Genomic DNA, 16,227 nt, shown 5'->3' on the forward strand with positions numbered 1-16,227 from the left:
GCGATTAGGCAGCACACGCGGCTGGCAAAGTGCCGGCTGCGTGTGCTGCTTTTTATTTGACTAAAATCGGCCCAGCAGGGCCTGAGCGGCAGCCTCTGGCGGTGTTGGACGAGCTGAGCTCGTCCAGACCGCTCAGCAGGTTAAAGGACTATTGTGAAAAATTGTATAATTTATAATTCATGCATAAAAATTTGAAGTTTTTTTCAGAGTAAAATGCACTATAAATTACTTTTTTTCCCTGTGTTGCTGTCACAGTAAGCAGTGAAAATCTGGTTTTGGACTAGTTCACCTCTTCATGGTGGATTTCTTAGCTGTTTTTTTGTTTTGTTTCAAAAGCACTTCATGAACAGCAGTTGTTCAGTCCAACAGCCAAAATAGTGTGAAAATAAGTCAGAAAGTTGGCTAACATCTTTGTATAGATTCTTTCCAGGGAATGCTTTTGTAAAGGTAATACTGAGAATCCACCATGAGGAGATGGTATTGTGCAAAATCTGTCAGATTAGCCAGCTTTTTACTAACTACTGCAAGTGACAGCAACATAGGAAAAAAAAAAATGTATATTGTTTTACTCTGGGAGGTATCTATATTTTATGCGAATGTATTTTAGATTTTACAATTTCTCACGATGGTGGTCGTTTAAGCTGAAATGAGGCCCTAGGCAAGATAGCAGTTTTTGCCCACTGCTGATGGCTATCTTTAGTAAGATTTGGTGGGGGCTATCATCCACCAGGCCCCTAGATTATTTCTAGGCCCTAGGCAACTGCCTAGGTTTGCCTTGTGGATGATCCAGCTCTGATTACATTCAATGCATTATACCAGGGCTGGACAAACTAAGAGGCCCGGGCCACATGCTGCGGACCACTGGCCACATTCCTTAAATTCCACTCCACCCTCCCTCCCTGCAGAATTGCGAGTGGGCAGAGGGGGACTTAAAACTCACCTCGATCACAGATTCCTGCATCACGTCTCCATGGCAACAGGGCGTCAGTGGTGTCAGGACGTGCCAGCTTATTGCACACTGGCAGCCAGCTTGTAATACACTGGCATGTCCCAACGTCACGTCATGTGATGCCCTGTTGCCATTGAGATGTGACGCAGGACTCAGTGATCAAGGTGAATTTGAAGTCCCCCGCCGCCCGCTCGCAACTCTGCAGGAAGGGAGGGGGGGGGGGAAGGAGAGGAATCCAGCCCGCGACCCTTAGTTTGCCCATCGCTGCATTATACTCTACTCATCGGACATAAGACTTTATGCATGTAATTATACTTGGTGCAGTTTAGTGCATACACCCCTTAGTCTGCTGTATAAGTTATTTTAGAACAAATTTGATTTAGAAAGTTTAGTCTTGGTTCAAATGATCTCTTTTTGTTAAAGGTCTAGTTCACAGGCACTTTTTTATAATCTAATTAAGTTAGATGTCCTACACTAATTGAGTATTCTGCTTGGATTACAGTCTTATATGATTTACATTTTGATAGATTGACCTGCTGTTGGGGCTCATAAATGACTTGCTCTCTGTTGCACAACGGAAATCTAATGTGGAAGAGGAAGAACAAGCGATCAACAGACAGACGGCTCTGTACAGTCTGAAGCTGCTGTGTAAATGCTTTGGTGCTCAGAGGCAGCAGGTGTTTGTGCCTGTGCTGAATGCTGCAGTGGATCTCATCACTGTAGAGGAGCCAGAGGAAAAGAATGTAGTGGGTAGTGCTTTGCTGTGCATTGCAGAGATCACCAGCAACATCAAGGCCCTGGCCATTCCTCAGCTTCCCAGGTAAATTGCTGTCAGTGTTTTTATTGTGGTGATAATTATTGAATCGGATGACAATGCAACAGATTTCGGGACAAAATTGGTCGCATGTATCGATCGGACCTGCTGGAAATTTTCTGGCCAACCTGCTTGATCTGGTGCGTGGCGGTAATGGCGTGAGGTAATCGCGTACGAGGAACGTGAGATGGAATCCCCTGCCGTGTTACTTCAAATGTAGATGTACCCCCGATGCCCCTGCATGAATACTTTACTTGTCCAGTGTCTGCACTCCTCTTCCAGATTCCACGTGGTTGCTGGAGCACTGGACGCAGGCCACGTATGTGACATCACACAAGCGCCCCTCGTGCAGTACACCAGCAAACTACATGGGGCAATCACGGAAGAGGAGTGCAGACACCGCAGCAAACACTGGTCAGGGACAGGGGGAGGTACATCTACATCTGGGGGACGTGGCCAGAGGCAACGCAGCATCACAAGGCCGCCTCCTGAGATATTTCATTCTGAAATAGATCGAGAATCGGTCTGTGGTTTATGGTGGCAAACAGATCTAATCTGATCAGAGAGAGATCTGTCTATTGGTTAATCGCCAAAATCCCTAGATTAATGGGCACCTTACTTGTTATTGTACTTAAGCTGGCCACTAACGGTCCAATTTCTAGCGAAAAATCGTTCGGGCGATCAGAAATTCTGATCGGATTGGTTGTAAATAATCTCAGTTGATGGGCACAATTGATAATGAACGATTATAAAAACAATCGTCTGATTGAATTTTCGTCGAACCAAAATTTGGATTTTCTTGTTGGTCGTGATAGATAGGAAGCAATGATTGGTTAGTTGATGGTGTATTGAACTATTTTTCGTCCGATCAGAATTTCTGATCGCTCGAACGATCTTTTGCTAGAAATTGGACCGTTAGTGGCCACCTTTAGACTCATGTGTGCAAAATCCAAAACAAGTGAAAATGAGCATTACTCAATAATTCAGTGTACTGAATTGGCGTTTGTTCTAAAATATGAGCTTATCTCTGACAGTGTTTACTTTACAAAAAAGGAGCAGGGAGCAGTACACCCATGCAGTACACCCATGCAGTACACCCATGCTTAGCCTGTGCCGATGTTATCAGCAAATTGACAGATATATTATGAGTTTGAAAGTCAATTTAACCCCTCAAGCATTGTGGATACTTTAAAAGCACCATATTTAAATGAAAATTACCACAGATTTCCACTTGTTAACTATAAGCATTAAAGGGGAACTGAAGTAAGAGGTATACGGAGGCTGCCATATTTATTTCCTTTTAATCAATACAAGTTGCCTGGCAGCCCTGCTGATCCTCTGCCTCTAATACTATTAGCTATAGCCCCTGAACAAGCATGCAGCAGATCTGGTGTTTCAGACTTTAAAGTCAGATCTGACAAGACTAGCTGCATGCTTGTTTCTGGTGTTATTCAGATACTACTGCAGAGAAATAGACCAGCAGGTCTGCCAGGCAACTGGTGTTGATTAAAAGGAAATAAATATGGCAGCCTTTGTTTCTAAAGAACACCTTAGTTTAACAGTTTCAAGGCGGAGGGTGTAGATGAATCCTTACATACGTATACCTGTATATGGAATAGATGATGTCTTCTGTAAATGGTTTGTGAGTGAACTTGTGTCCTCTGACTTCATCTACCGTGTGTTACTGCTTCCAGACTGATGCCAGCTCTGCTCACCACACTGAAACAAAGGAAAGAACTGCTGACTAGTGAGATTCATCTCCTGAGCACAGTCACTGCACTGCAGAAGGTGGTGGAGATTCTCCCGCACTTCCTTAGCCCCTATCTGTATGAGACCTTACTGCAGGTTGGTACAACTTTTTTTTTACAGCTTTAAATTTGCCATTTTTGTTTTTTTATTGTTCTGAGTGAAAAGATTTCTCTACTACAGACATTTAATTAAGTTAGCATACAGCTTGAATGCATATAATCCAGTCCTAAAAGCTTTAATCACTTTATTTTTTCTGATATTGGGAATTATAAAATGTGTAAGGCCCGGTTCACATTAGCGGTGGCCGTCCGGAATCGCCGTGCCGGAGCCGGACCGCTTGCAGAACGGACGGAACGGACGCACGGCATGGCAATGAAAGCCTATGCGTCCGTTCACATGCGTCCGTTCTGCCGGACCGGATCCGGGCCGGATCCGGACTCCGGCGTCCGTTCCAACATGCGCTATTTTTGGGTCCGGCAGCCGTATCCGGGGCGGAGCCGGACTGCACCATCCGGCCTATACAAAGCAATGAGAACCGGAGAGCGCACAACACACTGGCTAAAATCCGGATGTTCTACCCCACTTCCTATGCGGATTGTTGCGGCGATTTTGGATGGGGACACATGGGCAAGCATTTTGGAGTGGAGCAGCAGTGACTTTACACGAGCTGGAGATGTTGGCAGCATGTCGGAGGTGGAGGTGAGTGCTAAACAGCAGAGGGCCTGATTCCACAGGTCCCCCTTCTGCTGACCTCCCAGACCCCAACATTTTATTTGGTTTGTACTTAACTTTTGCCAAACGGATCCGGATCGCATCCTGATGAACACCTGATGCAACCTGACCGGATCCGGATCGGATCCGGATCAGAACCGTACGGTTCCGATCCGGATCCGGTCCGGATCCGGTCAGGTCATCCGGTCCGTTTGGCAGACAACCGCAAGTGTGAACCGGGCCTAAGCCACAAATATAGAGCAGAGAGGAAGTTCTGAGTATAGCTCCACTTTAAGGCTACACTTCCACTAGTACGTTGCAAATTTGCTACGGAAACCTCGTAAACGAATTCTTTATGCGAATTTTAGCACAAATTTGCATATTTTTCCAAATATGCTTTTGTTAACCATGTCAGTGCCTGTGTGCTTTTTTAAAAATGAAATTTACGCAAAAACGCACACGAATTTGCATGGTGAACTGCATGGCGAAAACACAGGCGAATTTCCTATGCATTACATACGAATCACACGCTATGCGCGCGGTGTGCAAATTCTAATGGCTTTGCTGTGCAGGATTTTTCTGCACAGCCCTGCTCGCAGATTCTGTTTATAGTGGAAACAGGCCCATTGACTTGTATTGTCATGCAGATCTGCATGCAGAAAATGCATGCGACTTCACGTTCGTGGAAACGGACCCTAAGGCCCTGTTGACACTGTTGCTCTCAGTTATAACTGAAAAGTCAACTGATTTTCAAAGTAAGTCCCATGTTTTCCTATGGCACCTTTCACACTTAACGTGTTTTAACTGAAATCTTTTTCACAATGCACTGCTATGGAGAAGAAAAAAAAAAACGTGTACCAACTGATTAAGTGTAAATGGGGCCTCACTGAGAACTTTTTTTTTCTCTTGCTGCTTAAATATTCAGTTATATTTTAATCACAAGTTGATTTACAAGGCCAGTTACCACATGTCATCCTATTGAATTACTTGTTCAAATGTGACAAAGGTAAAATTTTATTTAATTATGTGTGACTTTTCTGTTTATCCAGGTTACAAGGCTAGATAAAATAGCTGTCACTATGGGGCCAACTTCTCAGCTTTCCCTAAGGGTGTCGGCTCTGAAAACAACATTGTCAACAAAGCTGCCAGCCAGAGTTCTCCTTCCAGCCGTAACCAAGTGCTACTGCCATCTTGTGGACACAAAGCAGGTAAAACTGACACACTGTTCTCTGACTTTGTAGAAGACATTGTAATCATTGAAGCCAGTTTTAAACCTAATAGTGGCAGTGTGGCAATAGGGTCATATGCATAGATTTCCCCACCCCACCCAAGCTAGTAATGTACTCCCTGCTGGACTAGAAGTACGCAACTGGGATTCCTGTCTGTTCGCGCCTGTTTCTTGTCCATTTTGTACGTATTGAAACTGCTTTTTTGTTTTCTGTTTTCAGCACAAATGCCTGCCATCTCTTATGGATGTCCTCAGGGAACATATTGCCACAATGGAGAAGCAGCAGCTCTCATCCCACCAATCTGAATTGACCAGTTTCTTCCTCAAGGCCCTGGACTACAGAGCAGAACATTCAGAGGTATGGAACGTGTGTGTTATGTGCGCTGGTTTTCTGTTCATTTCTGTTGAGAGAGACACTGACTGAACTGATAAATATGTACAGTCTTTAGCCACAAGTAAGATATTAGTGCTTAAAAATCAATACATATTGCATGTAGGTAAGACAAAGCCTATGTCATGATTGTGTGTTCCAGCAAATGCTCATCTGAGACACCATTTCATAAATTCTGCTTGAAAACGTTTTGTTTTATTTCTTGGTCCCTGATCACCAGAAAACTGCCAGTGTTTCTTCAGATTGGCTGCTTGCCATGTATTAAAAAAAGATATGACAGGTTTGATAATTGTTCGTTTTCCATAATCGCCACTTTTGTCACTAAATACTGGCAGTCATTCACAGTCGGCATATTTATAAAGCAGGGATTAGTGCGTTTTCCACTTTATAGAGCACTAAATATTGCTCATCATTTTAAAAGTGGAGAACACTATTGATTTCATGAGGCAATCCTCAGCAGCTAATAAAGGCAATAGAGGCATAATTTTACCATTTTTATGAACATCCGTTATCTCCATCCAAGCAAATTGAGTAACAGTTTGTCACCTTAGGTTAATTATGGTGGATGAGCAAAGTACTTATTGCTAATGTAATAAGTATAGCAACCTTAAAGAGACTCTGAAGTCTCAAAAAAAAGTATTTTTGTTTAACGAATATGTTTAACATCTTTGCCCTAACTAAACCGCCGCATCCCCGCCGCTCTAATCTAACTAAATCCCCCCAAACTCCCCGTGGGGCAATCCGGGCAGCGCTTCCGTGTGAGGCAGCAAAATCCACGACCAAGAAAATTGTGGATTTTGCAGGGGAGGGGGAGGGAGAGTTTGGGGGGATTTAGATAGTTTATAGTGGCGGGAATGCGGCGGTTTAGTTAGGACTATTATGTTAAACACATTTATTAAATAAAAAGATTGTTTTTTGGAGGCTTCAGTGTTTCTTTAAAAGGCTACAGTGGAGGAAATAATTATTTGACCCCTCACTGATTTTGCAAGTTTGTCCAATGACAAAGAAATGAAAAGTCTCAGAACAGTATCATTTCAATGGTAGGTTTATTTTAACAGTGGCAGATAGCACATCAAAAGGAAAATCGAAAAAATAACCTCAAATAAAAGATAGCAACTGATTTGCATTTCATTGAGTGAAATAAGTTTTTGAACCCTCTAACAATAAAAGACTTAATACTTAGTGGAAAAACCCTTGTTTGCAAGCACAGAGGTAAAAACGTTTCTTGTAATTGATGACCAAGTTTGCACAAATTTTAGGAGGAATGTTGGTCCACTCCTCTTTGCAGATCATCTCTAAATCCCTAAGGTTTCGAGGCTGTCTCTATGCAACTCTGAGCTCTAGCTTCCTCCATAGGTTTTCTATTGGATTAAGGTCCGGAGACTGACTAGGCCACTCCATGACCTTAATGTGCTTCTTCTTGAGCCACTCCTTTGTTGCCTTTGCTGTATGTTTTGGGTCATTGTCGTGCTGGAACACCCATCCACGACCCATTTTCAGTTTCCTGGCAGAGGGAAGGAGGTTGTTGTTCAGGATTTCACGATACATGGCTCCGTCCATTTTCCCGTTAATGCGATTAAGTTGTCCTGTGCCCTTAGCAGAAAAACACCCCCAAAGCAAAATTTTTCCACCCCCATGCTTGACGGTGGGGATGGTGTTTTGGGGGTCATAGGCAGCATTTTTCTTCCTCCAAACACAGCGAGTTGAGTTAATGCCAAAGAGCTCTATTTTGGTCTCATCAGACCACAGCACCTTCTCCCAGTCACTCACAGAATCATTCAGGTGTTCATTGGCAAACTTCAGACGGGCCTGCGCATGTGCCTTCTTGAGCAGGGGGACCTTGCGAGCGATGCAGGATTTTAATCCATTGCGGTGTAATGTGTTTCCAATGGTTTTCTTGGTGACTGTGGTCCCTGCTAATTTGAGGTCATTCACTTACTCCTCCCGTGTAGTTCTAGGATGCTTTTTCACCTTTCTCAGAACCATTGACACCCCACGAGGTGAGATCTTGCGTGGAGCCCCAGAGCGAGGTCGATTGATGGTCATTTTGTGCTCCTTCCATTTTCGAACAATCGCACCAACAGTTGTTACCTTCTCTCCCAGCTTCTTGCTAATGGTTTTGTAGCCCATTCCAGCCTTGTGCAGGTCTACAATTTTGTCTCTGACATCCTTGGACAGCTCTTTAGTCTTTCCCATGTCGGAGAGTTTGGAGTCTGCTTGATTGATTGATTCTGTGGACAGGTGTCTTTTATACAGGTGACTAGTTAAGACAGGTGTCCTTAATGAGGGTGACTAATTAAGTAGAAGTGTCTAACCACTCTGTGGGAGCCAGAACTCTTAATGGTTGGTAGGGGTTCAAAAACTTATTTCACTCAATGAAATGCAAATCAGTTGCTATCTTTCATTTAAGGTTATTTTTCGATTTTCCTTTTGATGTGCTATCTGCCACTGTTAAAATAAACCTACCATTGAAATGATACTGTTCTGAGACTTTTCATTTCTTTGTCATTGGACAAACTTACAAAATCAGTGAGGGGTCAAATAATTATTTCCTCCACTGTATATATGTAAGAAAAAACAATGTTGACCTTACTTGGGGCTTCCTCCAGCCCCTGAAGTTTCTGTGTCCCTCATTGCAGCTCCGCTGGCAGCCACTCGTCTTCGGTGCCCTCCATAGTGGCCAGCGGCCTGGCCATGTCGGTGGTTTCTGCGCGAGCGCGCACTCGCACGGCTTGGGAACGCACTGACGTGGCCAGGAGCACTGCAGGCTAGGTCAGCACAGCCCCAAGTGGCACGTGTGTGCACTAGCGCATGCATAGAAGCCGTCGACCTGGCCGGATCCTTTGAAAAGAAATTTTACTGAAAGATGGGGGGGGGATCAATACATTGCAAAGCTGAAGTTAAAAAATAGAAGATAGATCAATACATGATTTATATATGTGCCATGTAATTTGTTCATGTTGTTTGATTCACTTTGAACCTACAGGTCATTATCTTGATTATCTAATAGCCATCAACAAAAAGGTTGTGTTGTGTATTTGTATATAGTTCACGGACGGGAAACTGTCAGCGCCATGGCTCTGACATCACACTTTGGGAGGGTTTTCTCCACAATATCAGCCATACAGAAATCCCTGATCTATTTGAGAAAAGGTAGATTCCTTGTGGGAAAGGGGGTATCAGCTACTGATTGGTTTGACGTCCAATCCTGGCTTAAAGTCCCCGTATTAAAGAAGCGGCCTGACTTTTAAAACTGGCGAACAAGTGAGTGATTATCTATAATCAAGTTTCCCAGTAGTATTATACAACTTTTGTACATTGTTGTTTTACAGGCTGACTTGGAAAATATTGGTAACGCTGAAGGTCATATCATCAACTGTTTGATCATCATGGTCATGAAGCTCTCAGAGGCCACATTCAGGCCACTATTCTTCAAGGTAAGATGGCTATTGCTTACAGTAAACCTGTTCTTAGCAAGATAAACTGTTTCAAGGCTTTTAGCACTGTGGGAATACTGACTAACCTTTGTCCTCTCAAGCCACATTAATGGTCTACCAGTGTGATGTACACTTCCAAAGGCTCGCTGTATTTTAGTAAAGGAAAGGGAATCTGAAGACTTTCTTGAATTAAGTTGTGTTTAGATATCAGAGTGTCCCAGATTTTGGGCATGTGGTTTATGCTCCTCCAAAAATTAAAAATGCATGTTGGCATCTGTAGATGCTCATTTGTCACACATGGCAGATCAGATTATGATTTTTGTGACTGGTTGACAAAACCATAGTTTTTAATTTCACTGCATACACACATTGTATTGCTTTGTAGCTTTTCGATTGGTGCAGAACAGAAGGCGCCTCAAAAGACCGACTCCTCACCTTCTGCCGATTGGCTGACTGTATTGCTGACAAGCTGAAGGGGCTTTTCACCTTATTCGCTGGACACCTTGTCAAGCCTTTTGCAGAGATTTTGAATGAGAACAATGCCATAAAAACAGGTATTTGGTCAGCAAGCGAACACGACAGACGTATTAAAGGAAATGTCTTTTTGGGCAACCTTGTTAATCGTCATGATTTTCCTGTATAAATTGTTGGTTGTTAGGATGAGAAATGTCAGTTAAATATATTATGTAGGAGTTACACACAGTGATATTTGAGAAGTGAAATCAAGTTTATTGAATTTACAAAAAGTGTGCAATACTAAATTAGGCAGGTGCATAAATTTGGGCACCACAAAAATATATGAAATCAATATTTAGTAGATCCTCCTTTTGCAGAAATTACAGCCTCTAAACACTTCCTGTAGGTTCCAATGAGATTCTGATTGAAGGTATTTTGGACCATTCCTCTTTGCAAAATATCTCTAGTTCATTCATGTTTGATGGCTTCCGAGCATGGACAGCTCTCTTTAACTCACACCACAGATTTTCAATGATATTCAGGTCTGGGGACTGAGCTAGCCATTCCAGAATATTGTACTTGTCCCTCTGCATGAATGCCTTAGTGGATTTTGAGCAGTGTTTAGGGTCATTGTCTTGTTGAAAGACCCAGCCCCGGCGCAGCTTCAGCTTTGTCACTGATTCCTGGACATTGGTCTCCAGAATCTGCTGATACTGAGTGGAATCCATGCGTCCCTCAACTTTGACAAGATTCCCAGTCCCTGCACTGGCCACACAGGCCCACAGCATGATGGAAATACCACCATATTTTACTGTAGGTAGCAGGTATTTTTCTTGGAATGCTGTGTTGGTTTTCCTCCATGCATAACGCCCCTTGTTATGCCCAAATAACTCAATTTTAGTTTCATCAGTCCACAGCAGTTTATTCCAAAATTAATCTGGCTTCCTCTGCATCACTCTCGCATACAGCATCTCCTTGTATAAAGTACACTGAATGGTTGAACGAGGTACAGTGACTCCATCTGCAGCAAGGTGATGTTCTAGGTCTTTGGTGCTGGTCTGTGGGTTGACTCTGACTTTTCTCACCATTTGTTGCTTCTGTCTATCCGAGATTTTTCTTGGTCTGCAACTTCGATCCTTAACTTGAACTAAGCCTGTGGTCTTCCATGTCCTCAATATGTTCCTAACTGTGGAAACAAACAGCTGAAATCTCTAAGACAACTTTCGGTATCCTTCCCCTAAACCATGATGGTGAACAATCTTTGTCTTCAGGTTATTTGAGAGTTGTTTTGAGTCCCCCATGTTACTACTCTTCAGAGAAAATTAAAAGAGGAGGGAAACTTACAATTGAATTTCACTTGTGTATGTAGGTCAGAGGTCACTGAGCTTACCAAGCCAATTTGAGTTCCAATAATTAGCTCTAAAGGTTTTGGAATCAATCAAATGACAGCAGTGCCCACATTTATGCACCTGCCTAATTTTGTTTAAACAATTATTGGACACTTTCTGTAAATCCAATAAACTTAATTTCACTTCTCAAATATCACTGTGTGTGTCTCCTATATGATATATTTAACTGACATTTTTATCGTAACCAACGATTCACAAGGTTGCCCAAACTTTCACATCCCTGTGTGTGTGTGTTTTTGTTCTTAAACTTCAGTGGGTTAACTGCTTCACTGTAGTAGAAGTATGGTGGTTGATTTGTACTAAAATCTAAGCCTAACGACAACTAAGAAACATGTCCCTAATCTGTTGCAAAACATTTGTTGTAATAAAGCAGCCACTAATTCATATGGATTGTCAATCAGATGCACATAATTCTAAGTTGATGTGTGATCCCTTGCATAAAGTCTTGCATACATGAGCAGAATTCTGCATAAACTTGGAATTATTTGCATCTCATTGACCATTCCAACCAATATATTATCGGCCTGATCACAGTTCCCTTAAAGTGAACCTCCAGACTAAAAATCTACTCAGCAGCACTGAAAAGGCTTGGTGCTGGCGGTAAGCCCGAGATGAGCTCGGGCTATGCCTCACAGGGAGATATCTCAGCCCCTGGTGGGGCGATTTTCACAATGTAAAGTGCTGTACGCGCAGCTAGCACTTTGCTAGCTGCGCGCACAGCTTGATCGCCGCCGCTCTGCGGCGATCGCCCGCACGCAGCGGCAGAAGAGGCCCCCCCCCCCGCCAGAGCCCTGCGCTGCCCGGACCAATGAGTTCCGGGCAACGCTATGGGCTGGATCGAGTGCGCCGGACGTCGGCTGACGTCCATGACGTCATGCCGATCGTCGCCATGGCGACAGGAGAAGCCAAACGGGAACGCGTTATAGACGCGTTCCCCTGTTTGCTATTGTTGCCGGCAGCGATCGGACTAGAGGGCCACATGCGCCCTCTAGTGGTGTTTCATGTAGCTACCACTCTGGTAGCTTTACATGAAACAAAAAAAAAATTAAAAAAAAAGTTTTTTTTACCATTTAAAAAAAATTAACCGCCAGGGAGGTTAATAGTTTAACAGCATCAGAACTTTTTTTTCTTACCCAAGCCTCATTTTTAGCTGCACAGAAGAAAACTGCTCGGGCATTTTCCCCTGATGCTGTGCAAAGCATGATGGGATTTCTGATGATGATGTTCTGCTGTTTTGGTGCAATTTTTTTTTTAATTTTTAATTTGAGATTTGAAGCCTAGCGCGTGAGGGGTGATCAGGACATAGGACAGTTAGAACTGTGTCTCATGCACCCTGTCACCTCCTTTCAACCACAAAGATGGCTGCCCCCATAAAATCACAAACATTTGCCTGTCCTTTTAAAACAGGGTGGGTAAAAGATTATATTACCTATCTATTTTCATTAACATAACTAATGTAACTTAGGCTGATGTTCCTCTTTAAGGTGGCCATACATTACTCAATGGCCACCAGATCAACCATTAGATAGATCCCTCTCTGATCGAATCTAGCCAGAGAGCAATTACACTGCACACAGATTTTCAACAGATTTCAGTCTGCCACATTTTATATAAGAAGACCCAAGGAGAGATTTAAACATTTCCACTTCTTATATGTATTTTTCTTATAGGAGTTTGTTGTGTTATATCCGTATTTAATATCAGTGGGGTCGTTAGGCCAAATGGTTTGGGGCACTGCCACTGTGTACCGATTTTCTGCCTCTTCCTCCTCCATAGTGTAAGGCAGCCCCCTGGGACAGACAGCCGGGGACAGTACAGCCGGCCAGGAAGTGGACATACCTGATCTATGGAGTCAGTGCAGCTTGGCTGTACTAATGCAGAGCTTCATCTTCTTCCTTCCTCACATGGTGGGCGCTGCCCATACTAGAGACTTGGCCTGAACTGATGATGATGCGATCTCTGACTATCCATACGCGGCCGCATCATCAGGTTGGGACAAGTCTCTTGTATGAGCAGCATTTACCGTGCAGGGAGGGAAGAAGATGGAAGCTTTGCACTAGTACAGCAGAGTGGTGCAGGACCGTGGATCAGGTATCTCCTCCTCCTGGTCAGCTGCACACTATCACTCGCGGTCTGTCTCTTGGGTCTTCTGTTATGGGCTGGGCTGTCTGATAAGAGGGGGTGCCCCGGATTGTCTCAGACCCAAGTGATGCCCCTGTTTAATTTGCTTCAATAATGTATGATTGTCTTTTAGATGAAGCCTTTTTTGAACTGGATGAAAACAACAAGAAAAGCTGCTTGCTGCTGGAGTTCACCCTCAACTGTCTGCACAAAATCTTTCTGTATGACACTCAGCATTTCCTCAGCAAAGAGAGAGCGGATGCCCTCATGATGCCCTTGGTAGATCAGGTAATGCCTTCATGCAGATATTGTACTGGATAGTGTACTGATTAAAGAGACACTGAAGAGAAAAAAAAATGATATAATGAATTGGTTGTGTACTACGGATACTAGAAGATTAGCAGCAAAGAAAATATTCTCATATTTTTATTTTCAGGTATATAGTGTTTTTTCTAACATTGCATTATTCTCTAATATGTGCAGATTACACACTACTCCGCATTCTAAATGAGTTTTTCAGAGCAGTCTTATGAACTGTTGACCTCTCCTCTGGCAGAGAAAAAGAAAATTCTTCACTGACAGTTGAGATAATAAAGGTCAGAAGACAGACCTCTCTGCGACTTTGAAAGTTAGCTTAATCGCTTTTTTGCATAGAGATAACAACTGGAGTTTCTTAACTCTTCCTGTATTGGAAACAATTAGACTTATGTCTCTGATCTTAATGTTTTTAAGCTGTACTACACATACAAATCATTATATCATCATTTTTTTCCGCTTCAGTGTCTCTTAAAGGTCTCTGACACAGGAGACCTGGGTTTGAATCTCGGCTCTTCCTTTTCAGTAATCCAGCACCTATTCAGTAAGGAGAACTTGGGCAAGACTTCCTAACACTACTACTGCCTACTGTGTGCCCTAGTCACGACATTACCTTAACATGGTCTGACATTACCATAATGTTTGGTAGTTTCATAATTGCTACCACCAATTTTTACACCAGGTCTAAAATGAATTCAACTTGTGCACTACCGAATGAAATATTTTACCAGATATTCGCTAGATCAGTGTAAACGACTTTGTGAAATAAGGCCAATGTCCTTCCGTCCTGGATACATGGTTAAGTATACATACCCTTACACAGCGTTTCCCCTAAAGTAAGACATCCCCAGAGAATAAGCCCTAGCAAGAATTCCTAGCATGCTTGAAATATAAGGCATCCCCCGAATGTAAGCCCTAGTGGCAGCCCACAGGACACCAGCAAGTCATGCTCAATACAAAGCCTGAATACAGGACAGCAGCAGTATAATGTGAGTTCTACAGTCCGGTATATGTGCCAGGCAATTTGTGTTTTTGTTGGAGCCAGCCCTCCTGATCTGTGTCATAAAGTAATAATCATCAGCAGCGCTTCACCTCTTCCCAAGACACACAGCTTATCCTATCGTAGCTCTGGGGAGCCTGACCGAGTTCTCTGCCTGCAAGAAATAGACTCTTACCCACATGATCAGTAGAATCAAATTTTTGTAAGTGAGAGCCAATATATGCAAACCACAAGCTCTGTGCATGCTGCTTGTGTTTCAGCATGGCATGCAGTATATACATTTTGTATAGGAAAACTACCAGTGTTTCCCCCAAAAATAAGACATCCTCTGAAAATAAGCCCTAGCACATGTTTTGGAGAAAAAAATTAATACAAGAGTCTTATTTTCGGGGACACAAGATAGAAGCACTGATTATTGGGCATATCAGGATATTTTGCAGTTCATTTCCTGAATTTAAGTAATTGCAAGTGTTATTCCTCTTATATTAAATGGTGGAATTTGGTCATAGAATGATAGTGCGGTTGCTACTGTTGCTGTCTCTGTCATTTGGAAGTTGGATTTTGGACTTAGATCAGCCAAAAACAATAAGAATATGTTCAATTTCTAGACCTTCTTCTTTTCTGCTGTAAGGTAAAATGTGAAAGAATTAACATGAGTTATAATGGTGCGTTATAATCTCCCTGCCTGACAGATTGAAAACCTGCTTGGCGGAGATGAGGAGTTCCAGGAGAGAGTGAACAAGAGCCTGGTTCCCTGTATTGCTCAGTTTGCTGTTGCCATGGCTGACGACTCTTTATGGAAGCCTCTCAACTATCAGATCCTACTGAAGATGCGACACTCCTCGCCTAAGGTGAGAAAGTAGACGGATAAGCAGCGTCTGTACTTGTCTGCCTTGGAACCACAGGATACAACAAAAGCATCAACATTTTTTCCCATTCGTTTGAGTAGATTACCGTGACAGATAGATAGATAGATAGATAGATAGATAGATAGATAGATAGATGCAGCTGAAAAGTAACAAGAATATTTGATTTTTTTAACGTAGCCAGATATTTGCCCCAATATACAGGTCTTCCAGATCCTTCCAGTTTCATGGTCAGATCATGACTTGATGTTAACACTTTACAATGCACCACGTGTTTAGAAATGGTTGCGGTTGGCACTGAATAGCCCAGGTGATTTTGGACATAACTAGGTCCATTTAAAGTGGTATGAAACTCTCTCTTTGCTCTAAAGATTCTTTGCCGCAAAAAAGTACTACCAGAAAAAACACTGGTAGCAGAACAGCTTTCAGTTAAACACAGCAGTTTCTTCTTCAGTGGGAAGAAGTGATTACAATCATGGCTGATAAGAAAACAAACAATATAATATAAACACTGCTAACAGTGTCTCAGCTGAATACAATCCAAAAGTGTACACAAAAGACACATTCTCACTGGATACATTGCAATATATAAATACAGCAGCTATGCAATAAATTACAATGGCAGCTTTCAGTGCAGATAAACTGTACTTTGGGAACCTGTAATTTGTAAACAGACAATATTACTTGTGTACAAAAGCAAATATGTCACTGTATGGGTAATACAAAGCAGGAAAACCTGTTTACTAAATGTAATGAGTTTAAAGGGAACCAGAGACGAAGT

General features: G+C 42.7%; 1 protein-coding gene across 2 annotated transcripts in view; it reads left to right on the forward strand.

The window, feature by feature from the left end:
• Window positions 1–16,227, forward strand: part of HEATR1 (HEAT repeat containing 1) — a 92,593-nt gene that overhangs the window by 72,390 nt on the left and 3,976 nt on the right. For both annotated transcript variants that reach the window (XM_068232257.1, XM_068232258.1), the window contains exons 36-43: window positions 1,477–1,769; window positions 3,458–3,608; window positions 5,273–5,431; window positions 5,672–5,809; window positions 9,175–9,279; window positions 9,665–9,833; window positions 13,399–13,553; window positions 15,273–15,431. In XM_068232257.1, the coding sequence (XP_068088358.1) occupies window positions 1,477–1,769; window positions 3,458–3,608; window positions 5,273–5,431; window positions 5,672–5,809; window positions 9,175–9,279; window positions 9,665–9,833; window positions 13,399–13,553; window positions 15,273–15,431 (1,329 nt within the window). The remainder of the gene's footprint in view (window positions 1–1,476; window positions 1,770–3,457; window positions 3,609–5,272; window positions 5,432–5,671; window positions 5,810–9,174; window positions 9,280–9,664; window positions 9,834–13,398; window positions 13,554–15,272; window positions 15,432–16,227) is intronic.

This window comes from Hyperolius riggenbachi, chromosome 4 (genome assembly GCF_040937935.1).
Source record: "Hyperolius riggenbachi isolate aHypRig1 chromosome 4, aHypRig1.pri, whole genome shotgun sequence".
Classification (NCBI taxonomy): domain Eukaryota; kingdom Metazoa; phylum Chordata; class Amphibia; order Anura; family Hyperoliidae; genus Hyperolius; species Hyperolius riggenbachi.